The sequence below is a fragment of the Mixophyes fleayi genome, chromosome 5, assembly GCF_038048845.1.
Source record: "Mixophyes fleayi isolate aMixFle1 chromosome 5, aMixFle1.hap1, whole genome shotgun sequence".
In the NCBI taxonomy this organism is placed as follows: Eukaryota; Metazoa; Chordata; class Amphibia; order Anura; family Limnodynastidae; genus Mixophyes; species Mixophyes fleayi.
This window is the reverse complement of record NC_134406.1, coordinates 173,003,216-173,015,583: the sequence shown is the minus strand read 5'-3', so window position 1 is coordinate 173,015,583 and position 12,368 is coordinate 173,003,216. Positions and strand designations below refer to the sequence as shown.

The 12,368-nt window shown below is 38.1% G+C and overlaps 1 protein-coding gene across 1 annotated transcript in view; it reads left to right on the top strand.

The window, feature by feature from the left end:
- Positions 1-9,728, top strand: part of BLOC1S5 (biogenesis of lysosomal organelles complex 1 subunit 5) — a 41,810-nt gene extending 32,082 nt beyond the window's left edge. The window contains exon 5 of the mRNA XM_075213043.1: positions 7,294-9,728. Coding sequence (XP_075069144.1) covers positions 7,294-7,467 — 174 coding nt within the window. The 3' untranslated portion in view covers positions 7,468-9,728. The remainder of the gene's footprint in view (positions 1-7,293) is intronic.
- Positions 9,729-12,368: the final 2,640 nt, after the last annotated feature.

Below are 12,368 nucleotides of genomic sequence, written 5' to 3'. Positions count from 1 at the left end.
ATTCAGGTGCCATCTCACTTTTGCATTTTGAACCGCCAGAAAGTTAAATAGACATTTAGACAGTGCCAATGCACCAAATACATTAGAAGTATCCTAATTCTAAATTTGAAGTAAGGAACAAGTAAACCAATTTCCTAGTATGCCAAATAGAAATATTGGCAAATATAAAGCTTGTTTCTTTACTGGGAGGAACTGCATTTTATGATGCAGAGGGAAATGTGACTGTTACATATTAATAATGTCAATGTGCTTGGTGATAAAAGCAATATGAAGCTGTTAAGAAAGATTCTGATGCCCAGGATAACATCAGTAAATGCTTCCAAGTGTGCTCTTACATATTGTTATATTTTTTTTTTACTTTTTGCCTATAGTTACTGTAATATGTGACCAAATGAATTACACTACCTAACCTTTCCTTAATTGTAGGTAATCATTTATTGTGCATTTCTGTGTCTGTCTGGCTAGCAGTCTTGTTGTATGGTACATGGTGTTACTTACCAATTTACAGTACTACTCTGCACAGTTTGATAATCACTAGTTAGAATATGCAAAAAAGACAAATGTTGGCTACATAAATAATGTAAAATACTGCAACAAATGGTAGTTTGGATCTGTCTTCTTACATACAGCATATATTATAATTACATGCTATTCTTGCTTTACATAAAAACAGCAATGCATGATAAAAGCTGACGAAAACTCATCCTGAATTTTCAGCGTTTTAGTACAATAATTCATATACACTTACTACATATTGGCAGTGCAACATTATAAAGTTTAATGAGCCTTGCAGCATGACCTTTTCTAGGGGGTTCTTAACCTTCTGCAGCCAAGGTTCGTTTTAAACTTTGTGTCAACTTTGGGATCCATAGTTCAGTTTAAATTCTGTTTTATGGGTTGTCTATCCACAATGACACCATAGCTAGATGACCTCTAGGGAAGACTTGAGCAGGAACTGGGTGTAATTACTTAAAAATATTACTAATGTTAACACCTATATATATATGTTCTCAGGGCGACGAACTTTACTGTATTAGCCATGTTGAAAAACACAAACATGTAGGGGAAGAAAATCTGTTTATGAAAGAGGATCATGGTGACCAATATCCAATATTATGGTGATTCATTTTGGGAGTCTCAAGTCATAGATTAAACTTCCAAGGCCTATTTCAGTCTTGATGTTTGGATTTCTGTAAAACTACACAAGCTGAAATACCAATTAGGACTTTAGGAGCTCATATAGGTACTCCATTCATAAAACTGGCACCCACAGCAGTTCTCATGCGGTGAAGTGCCTTGTTACTATCGTTTTAGAATTTTATTGCAAATGACTAATTTCAAAACCTATTGCCGTGTAATTTAAAAACAGCTTGTTTATTTTTCGATAGGCTCCTCCTGTTTGGTTAATTATGAATTGAACAGTGCCTGGTTAGGAAACTACTTAATTAAACACAGTAAAACTTTACAGATGTTGTGTGAAAGGAGCAAGTAGCGTGGCAGTGATATACTCTGATCTAGTCTTGAATACAAAAATAATATATTCTACCTACTTCATATATTTCAGATACTTGACTCCCTGGAAAAGTCTTGACACACAACATTTACTTTAAAGCTCTTTTACTTTTTTCAGCTCAGTAAATTTACTTTTGTAACCTTTTAGGGGCGTTATGAAGCTGCCAAAACTGCTTTCCTTAAATGATGGGTATATTTTAATTCTTTAGACTAAGAAGATTAAACCTTTACTTGTTTGTATTAACATCAAGAGCGGGAAACCACTATGACCTATACACTCCCACTAAAAGTCAACAGTGGTCTCCATTCTGTGGCCAAGACTGGAGTGGTGAAAGCCCAAAGGACCTGTTCATACAGTGCCCTTCTGTTTACAGGAAAATAGGGAAAATGCTTAGAAAGGTCAGTGCACAAAATAACTGGGAAAGACTGGATCATCCATAGCCTCTGCTGTTTTAGAAACAAGATCAGACATTCATTTTGAATATATTACCTTTGCCAAAGCTCAGAAAAAATGGTAGTCAATGCAACACAAAAATCTAAATTAGTAAAAATTATTTTAAAAAAGACAACCCAATTTTTGTGTTTCATCTTTATTTTTAAGTGTTTTGCTGGCAAACATTTATTTATAATATGCTTCTACATGAAGCTTTTGGACATGACTTAACTCATGATATTTCTTACATGGTAAAATAAGTTGTGAGTATAAGGGGCCCATTTTTGAAGCCCTAAATCATGCGGAATCTGCTTTTTTTCCCTGCATTGGTTTAGGCATTTTTAAGTAAACTTTTAGTTTATGACCTCCTGCATTAGGCAAATTACCGCATTAACTGCAGTTCCCATAATAGTCAATGGGGACTGCGGTCTGGTCAGTTTTATCGAGTTCCAAAAAGCTCAGCTTGGAACTTGTCCCCTATTTCTAATGATGGTTTTAGTCATTGAATCCTATGGGAAGAGATTTGTGGTAGAGGGCTCCCTCGCCGCAGCTTATCTGGTCTCCCCTCTGGTTACTATCGCAAAGTGGCTTTGTGCGATCACACTTTGCAATGGTTACCAGAGTTGAAAGGTAAGCAAAGTTATCACCGGGACAGCCTCCTTTTGCATGCATTGTCCTGGGATGATTTTTTTAATAAATTAATTTGAAAAATCATCTGTCATTATTGCGATGACAGATAATAATTAACGGGGCAAAACCCCGTTAATAAATATGCCCCTAAATGAAAAAACTGTTTGGTGTACATAGTCCACATTTTCGTCTTTATTCTAATTGAAATGTTAATGTGCTTTTTAAAATAAATAATAACAAAATAATAGTTTTCTGTTTATCCTTTACCACATTTACCCACTTGGGTAAATCACAGTTAATACATGTCCTAAAAGCAGAACTCTACAACAGTAAAAAAAACAAACATATGCTACAATTGATAGTAACATTTGAAAAATATTGTGATTAACATTTCTGGTAACCTTCTTGGGGGACAATAGGCACATTCGAACCTGTTTCTAACTTATTTACTTGTAAGCTGGATATTTCAACTGACATTAAATACAGTTTGGAAACTGAGCCCTCACACTTACTTTCAATAATAGATCCTGAATTGCAACCAGGACTCCTGTCGTGTTACATCCCATTAACATAGATTTAGTGCTATATAGTGAGTCATATATTCAAATGTTTTCTTTCTGTAAGGTAGGAGAAAAGGAGAAAACAATGTCAACAAATGCTTGTCAGTTGGATTAAGAATTTAAAATTTGTTGAGTGGATGTTTATTTTAAATTAAGCATGCATAGCAATTTAAATGCTCATCTCTTAAACATACCAAGTTAAAATGACTAGTCTGGGGTCATACGATGCTAATAGTGTTTCTAGCTATACTCTCAGTGGAATTTGCAGACTATAATTTGTACATGTTAAACGTGATATATTTTAAACATCTGTATTACTGCCATCTGTATTATTTGAGCATATTTAAATTTTCTGTCTATCGGTTGGAAATTAGAAAACAAGATATTTAGCCTAGAGAAGTAAGGGCTCCCAGATCACCCATTTAAAATAGCTGAACTGGTTAGGGTTTAGATGAACCAGATGTGTGTCATTCTGAAGAATCCCAAACTTGACAAAAAGATTTCAGAAAAGTTTAATATTGTTTTTGATTAATATCCACACAATGAGTACTGCTGTATGTTGTGCATTGCACACCTTCATAATTCACCTACACATATATATCTGTAAAACAGGTGGTGTGTGCATATACATGTGGCTAACCACAGACCTACCACTCGGACTACACAGAACTTCCAGGGAACACAAATAAGCACAACACTTTAAATATCACACTAGCTATTACCATTTTCTGAGGTCTGTCTATCAAGGGATGCTTTTGTAATTCATTCTAAACCTTAAACAAGATAAATAGACTGTGGATAGAGTATAAATATCTGTACTAATGTCCCAAGTCAAATATCTCATTTCCCAAAATACTTAATTGATAATGTTCCTATGACACTTGTAAATATTTTTGTCCTTGGGCATATTTTGGAGATGATCATACTCTATATCAGCGTTAGATAACCTGATAGACTTCAGGGGCCGCACATTACATTTTATTGTCAGTAATAAGTTAAAACAATACATTTAATTAAATAATTCACTCCTATTTTTAATAAGCTATTAGCAGGCATTTTAAACAAGCGTTACAAGGTATAGCAAACAAATCTGACAATTAAGCGTGAACTAGCTGGGTGCTGCAGATGAATGCTAGCAGCTTTAGGACTGCCTATTGCCCATCACTGCTCTATATTCTCCTAAAGTGTCCATCCTTGTGCAATTAATTATTAAAGATTCTTATGCATTTTCCATATGATTTAGTTTAAAATTAATATTTTTATCCAATAGGGTATTATTTTAGATGAGTAAAGGTAGCTCTTTATCCACTTCTGCATTAATAAGAATTGTGTGCTGAAGACTGACAAACTAGTTCTATTAGTACAGAGGGCTAATTCACTCTAAACCACCCTGCAGCATACAAGTACCAACACTCTAGTTGGTAATGGGATCAGTGAAATAGGGGGGCTTGAAAGGGGCAATGGCTTGCATTGTGTCCCCAGCTCTCCCCACTAGTAAGCTTAATGCCTAACTCAGTGGTTCCCAAACTTTTGCAGTTCGCGGCACCCTTAGAGTCTCCAAATTTTTTCAAGGCACCCCTCCAAAATAATTATTGAGCAGTCCTGTTTTAGAAGTAGTTGGGTCAAAAAAATATAATAAGTATTTAGGTCAGGACAGAAATACTTATTTAGTTGTATGCAAAAATGCCCCCTCTGCATCCAGACACTCTGCCCCCTCTGCATCCAGACACACTGCCGCCTCTGCATCCAGACACACTGCCCCCTCTGTCACCCCTCCTCTGCTCTCTGTCACGCTGTCCCCCTCCTCTGCCCTCTCTCATGATGTCCCCCTCCTCTGCCCTTTCTCATGATGTCCCCCCTCCTCTGCCCTCTCTCACGATGTCCCTCCTCCTCTGCCCTCTCTCACGATGTCCCTCCTCCTCTGCCCTCTCTCACGATGTCCCTCCTCCTCTGCCCTCTCTCACGATGTCCCCCCTCCTCTGCCCTCTCTCACGATGTCCCCCCTCCTCTGCCCTCTCTCACGATGTCCCCCCCCCTTCTCTGCCCTCTCTCACGATGTCCCCCCCTTCTCTGCCCTCTCTCACGATGTCCCCCCCCTTCTCTGCCCTCTCTCACGATGTCCCTCCCCTTCTCTGCCCTCTCTCACGATGTCCCTCCCCTTCTCTGCCCTCTCTCACGATGTCCCCCCCTTCTCTGCCCTCTCTCACGATGTCCCCCCCTTCTCTGCCCTCTCTCACGATGTCCCCCCCTTCTCTGCCCTCTCTCACGATGTCCCCCCCTTCTCTGCCCTCTCTCACGATGTCCCCCCCTTCTCTGCCCTCTCTCACGATGTCCCCCCCTTCTCTGCCCTCTCTCACGATGTCCCCCCCTCCTCTGCCCTCTCTCACGATGTCCCCCCCTCCTCTGCCCTCTCTCACGCTGTCCCCCTCCTCTGCCCCTCTCACGCTGTCCCCCTCCTCTGCCCCTCTCAAGCTGTGTCAACCTCCACTGCCCCTCTCACGATGTCCCCCCTCCTCTGCCCCGCTGTCACACTCCTCTGTCCCTCTGACTGCCCCGCTGTCTGCCCGCTGTCACACTCCTCTGTCCCGCTGTCTGCCCCTTTCTCTGCCCCGCTGTCACACTCCTCTGTCTGCCCGCTGTCACACTCCTGTCCCTGTGTCTGCCCGCTGTCACACTCCTCTGTCCCTCTGTCTGTCCCGCTGTCTGTCACACTCCTCTGTCCCGCTGTCTGTCCCGCTGTCTGCCCCGCTGTCACGCTCCCTCTCACTCCTTTGCCGCGAGCCAGCCATAGGAAAAAAGAAAGAGCACATAAACTTACCAATCCGTCGGGTGCCGGGACCCAGCAGCCTCCTCTCCCAGAGGAGGCTGCTGGGTCCCGGCGCCTGACGGATTGGTAAGTTTATGTGCTCTTTCTTTTTTCCTATGGCTGGCTCGCGGCACCCCAGTGACAGCGCCGCGGTACCCCTGGGAGCCGCAGCGCACACTTTGGGAACCGCCGGCCTAACTAATAAAAGTATGCCCAGACTGACTTTAGTAAACGTGGAAAATAACTCCAAAGTTTGAAGCAAGGCCTAGAAATTTTATAACATGAAATAGTATATGCATTACAAAAAAAAAACGCTTGGGGTCTATACATATAAGTAGGTGTAGCTAAGTAAAATGAGCAGCATTTTATGCCAGCTTTACCACACATAATGTCAGACATGCGCTCCTTCGTATTGCTTACTATCCTGTGCCTGCCACATGACATACTACCCATGTGCCCATAGATATTGTACCACAACCTAACTTGGGCCTACACTGTTAGATCCGTTTGTGCCAAACAAATTATACTGAACCAGCCCGTGCTGACTCAATATATACATGAGCCATGTACCCAAATTATTCTACCTACCAGTGTCCCACACATTCATATACCACAGTTTTACCAGCATGTACCCATTGTATACTAGAGGTGTGTCCCCTTTCTTTATACATATGCCTTCTCAGAATGGGCACTGAAATAATTTGTCCTACTATCTCTGCAGTAACCAGGGACCATGTGGAACTGGTTCTTGGCACAAATAACTGCTTTTGTAGACAGAAAGGAGACTATGTCAACCTCATAGGTGCAAAAATTCCACACAGGCTACAGTAAAACATCAAGCATATATTTCCACCATCTCCAAGTTGTAAATTAACATACAGCTACAGGTAGAATGGAATCTGCAATTTTCTATCACATTTTAGTGAGATTAAATTATATGCCTATTAAACATGTGAAAATATTTTAATATTTATGCTCAAACAATTATTACATTGTTTAGTGTTTTGTTCGTCTTCCACAAACATATAATTAACTTAAAAAGCTGATTTTCAAAAAAAGGTACATATGTAAAAATGTTTTCAGCAATTATTGATTTACATATGGTAAACCATACATACAGGTCATTTCTGTCATCCCATTCCATGTGGCCACTTATTACCTGCTTGCTTTCCTTTACTGAACTGGTTACCCAAGTAAGTGGGAACAATGTATCCATTATATATAGACGCAGACCGACACATAGAACTAGAAAGCATAAAAGTTTATCTATTTCTCCTAAAAACAATTCCTAAAACAAGTACAGAAAAGCATAAATAATTGTCATATGGTTTTTATATCATTATTTTTTACAGGGTGGTGAAGTAAATGCTAGGAATGAGAAGCTTCGTTCCCAGTGGGGTGCATTCATGAAGGAGCAAGAAGAGAGACGTCTGGCAGTCGATGAAGAGCACAGTAAAGCAGTGCTGCGCCTAAAGGAACAACATGCACTGATGAACAGAGTGCTCTCCAAAACTGTCTCTTTCTAAGAACTTTCCTATAAATCATCAAATCTGCCTTTTGGATCTGTATTTATCTGCTTGCCATTCATCTAAATGTTACAAAAGAGAATGGTAGTAGCTTCCATTATCTCATTTATCAGGTGCCTGAGGATAATCTTAAGATAAGATATAGAATTAGAGGTGCATCACAGGCCTCTGTGCTTTGGGGCCAGAACCATGTTCACAGATACACAGTACTCTTCTTCGAAATTGCACCATTTTTGACCTATTGGTCACATACTTGTTTAATGTTGCCCTGGGTAGGTATTACATCCAAGGGCCTTTTTGTAATCAATCACTGTGCACTCAACAGCAATATTTTCCATTTTACCTTTTTAAATAGTTCAGCAATAACATAACGAGGTACAGCAAAAAACAAGTAGAAAAGAAAAACGATCGTCTTGATCAGTCTGCAGTAATTTTTGTATATTATAGTTTGGCTTGTACTGTTAATGAACAAGTGGTTGTCACTGCTATATATAACATTTTTATATTTTTTCAGATTGGGGTGGTCCACCAAGTATAAAGTAGGGCTATTGGTGTAGGTGTAGTGCAATGCTTCATTTTTAGATCAGTTAAGGCACTTCTGGACACTGCTGTGCAAAGATCTGTATATCCCCTGCAAGGCTTCCAGGTTTATGTGATGAACTAAGGTTGATTTAAATTTCACTTATAGATGGAGCTGAGCTAACTTTTTGTGCCACTTGTGGGCTGGCTTGTGCTATCCTATCTTCCTTCCTGATGTTTCTTTATATTCTGCCTCATGTAATGCTAAATACAATTGATGAGCCATGATGCACAATACTGTTTTTTATCAACCCTATTTCTTGATATTCTAGACGTTCTCACATCTTGTTAATGTACGGTCCTCAATGAACTGATGAAATTGAATACCAGTCATACGATTGGTCCAGTTCTGTAAAAACTGGTAATGAATCATGTAGTGCGGTTTGTCTGGATTAGTATTTTTCAGACATGTTTAAGGTGTTGCATAGGGTTATACTGTAAAGGTAGAACAGCCAGAGTTGTACTTTAACAAATTGTTCATTAAAAATATTATATCAAGATTAATGAATATTGTCATGTCAGGAAATCGTGGGAGAGTTTTACATATTACCATTAATAATATATAAGTGTGTAGTATGAAATTAAGTAATGTTAAATACTCAAGTAGGATCTTCTGTTCACATAAATACTCAAGTATGATGCATACATACAGTACATTGCACCAATGTTCCAGTAACATTACTGAGGTACTTGATGGCCATATATTCATGAGACATTCTTAGTGAATTAATAAGGTTTGTTCTCATGATTGTTGGTTCAGCTGACAAAGTGTCTTTAATGTTTTATCGCTCAGGGACATGAGTAACCAAAGAATAGTGGGTACTTTTTAACATTGATGGTTAAGCCAGACCCTGTAATAATGGTTTAGTTAATACAAAATCATTTTATACTTGGCAGCCCTGTGTGCTACTGGCTATGTATTCAACAGCCCTAATACAACCAGTACTGACAAAAACATGTCTGTCTAATCTTTACAAGTGTATGTCGCCTCCATATAGTAGCTTAATATAAATAATATTTTCTTTTCATTTTCCAAGTAACACATCCCATGTTCCAAAGACGAATCTATAAATAGGATTTGTTATGTAGAGTTATTTCAAGTGGGCTCTCTTACCTTGGTTATTGCTGGATGTCTCTTATCTCACATCTTCCTCTAACTCACCTGTTCTATAACAAAGCAAGCGCTGCCTTTACACAGCCATGCATGCATGAAAGTTATAGCAGCTCAAACGCTGGCAGGCATACAGAAACCTTTGTACAATGGGTAATAGGCAATTTAAGGTGAAATGAAAAGAAAAGGTTAGCAGAGGCAAGTGAGGAGCTACATATTGTAGTCTGTACACAAGTGTAGATGGCCATTGAACTAATAAGATTTAGTTTAAAATGGTCCTATCATTTTCTATTGCAGTATCGAACCGATCCACTTTGAATACTGTACACTTTAATGTTAGACTTTTAACTTTTCTTTTAGCAAGCATCCTTTAATGCTCCATTTATACTTGTGTTTTATGTATGCAATTGTTACTTTTTGACACCATGCTCTGCTTCTTCCACCAGGGCTATATTTCAGCTTTATACATGCAATGTCAGTCTTCACTGTATTTTAATCTGTGTAAAATCAATCTGTGGAAACCATTTTGAGCAGTCCGTTTGAAATAAACATATTAAATGCAATAATGAAAGGATGTTTTTAAGAGTCTTGCATTTATAATGACATTTTAGTCGTCCTTGTGCAGGTAGGAAAATATATAACTATTTCATATTATTTCAGTGTTGTCAATAGCATAAGTGCAACAATGGAAGCCTGTGTCAATTTATGGCTTCATGTCAAAGCTCCCTTCCTGGCAACATGGTGAAAATGTGATTACAGTGAGTGCAGGAGATGGAATAAATATTTGAGATTTCTTACAATAACACTGAACTGCAGCCAAGCTTCCCTATCCGCTACTGTCGGTCTGAAGTATCATCAATCATTGCTGCGTTACTGGCCTGAAAAAGGAGTTCGCCATCGCTAAAACGTGTTGGAATGCTGGTCACTGCATCTGAGATATTTGTACCTGATGGGTGGAAAAGAAAGTGGCTATGACTATAACAGACCTTCCCCAAAGATGTGTTACTTGTTGGAAGCAGTACAATGGGCCTTTCACAGGATGACGTAATTCCATGTTTTCTACATCAGGGACATTAAAGGGGTTTTGTGCTGCTTCTTTCTGCACTTCTACCTTATTTTATTTTCACAAGACAAATGCAATCATGCAGAAGAGTGGAAACGTATGTGTATGATATTCAAACTTTCAGCCTACTTAGATTTTTGTGTTCTTAAGCAAAATCGACCATTTTATGGGTAGTTACGTCAATGGATTTGCTTCTTCAGCTACAAATTTAACATAATTGTAAATAGGTCTATTAGAATATGGTTTAGCTTCCAATATTTTAACAGTCTCAGGAGCAATCTATGATTGATATAGGACCAGAAGTACTTGGTTTACTGTTGAAGGACCACTAAATCTAAAATGCATGTTGCTATAAACAACATCTACATCACTATACATAAAATGTAAGCTGTGCAAATAATATATTGCTGAATGCAAAGAAAAGAGACTGCGTGAATCAAGGTTAAGCATGGAATGATGTAATGTAGAACAATTTTTTTCTCTGCATAAGGGAGAGCAGTCCCAGAGGAAGTTCTCTCCTTGCACAGTTATTTATTCATACTGCACCAACAGTGCTTCTTTACTTACACATGTTTACTGTACCATACTAGAGCTATTTCTGAGTGTCTAATATTTTGTGTATTTGTATGTGTGCTATTGTGTTCATCTGTGTACAAGTGTAACTGTTTGTATGCATTTAATAGCGTGTATGTGTAAGCATGAAAATACGTTCGTGTTGTAGTGTTAAGTTGGTATGGTTCAAGCACCTACCCTTGCAAACAGGCGTATAACTACTGTGGGGGCTGGTGTATGCGCAGTATAGAGTATAATATATATATATATATATGTGTATGTGTGTGTGTGTGTATATATATATATATATATATATATATATATATATAATGTGTGTGTATATATATATATAAATATATATATATATATGTGTGTGTGTGTGTGTGTGTGTGTGTGTATATATATATATATATATATATATGTGTGTATATATATATATATATATATATATATATATATATATATATATATATATATATATATATATATATATGTGTGTATATATATATATATATATATATATATATATATATATATATATATATGTGTGTGTATGTGTGTATATATATATATATATATATATATATATATATATATATATATATATATATATATATATATATATGTGTGTATGTATATATATATATATATATATATATATATATATATACACACACACACACACACACAGTGCTTTTTTTGTAAGAAAAAAGGTGCCGAACTCACATTACACACGCCAACACATGTCAGTAAGCACTCAGCGCTCAACCAATCACAAGCTGAGCAGCACCACAAGCCAAGCAGAGCCATCACAACCGGTGTGGACGAAGTACGCATGCATTTAACTCGACACACAAGCATCCCACATGCACTGTTTTAATGAAGCAATTACAGTGCCTATAGAAAATAATCATATCCTGTGAAAACCATTACCTTTTTTTCACATTACACCATGGAAATTGAAGTAAGTTAAATCAAACTTTTTTCAGCTTAATTTACACATTTCACCTTACAACATTTGACCAATGGGGAAAAAAAAGGCAACTGTTCTAAAAATAAATAAAACATGAAAAACTAGAACAGGGTTGGAAAAGTGATCAGTCCCCTACTACCTTATGCCACCTTATGCTGTAATTACAGCAATCAGTCTGTTTGGATATGTCTCTGCCAGCTTTGTGCACCTACTAGATTAGAGAATATTAGCCCATTCTTTTTATTCAGAATTGTTCAAGTTCAGTCATACAACGCGTTTAGCAGCGATGGACTGCTCTTCAAGTCTTTCCACAGATTTTCTATCAAATTTAAGTCAGGGCTTTGACTTGGCAGTCAAGGACATTCACCTACCTTTGCTTAAGCCACTGTGTTGGTTTCTTGGCAGTTTGTGTAGGGTTGTTGTTGTTGGAAGGTGAACCATCTGCCAATCTTCAGATGTCTAGCAGAGGGTCGCATATTTTCTCAAGAATTTATGGTGTACTTGGCAGCATACATTTTCCCTTCCATCCTGACCAATCGCCCAGTCCCTGCTGAAGAGAAACATCCCCACAACATAATGTTGTCACCACCATGCTCCAAAGTAGCCAAACATAGCGTGTGGAG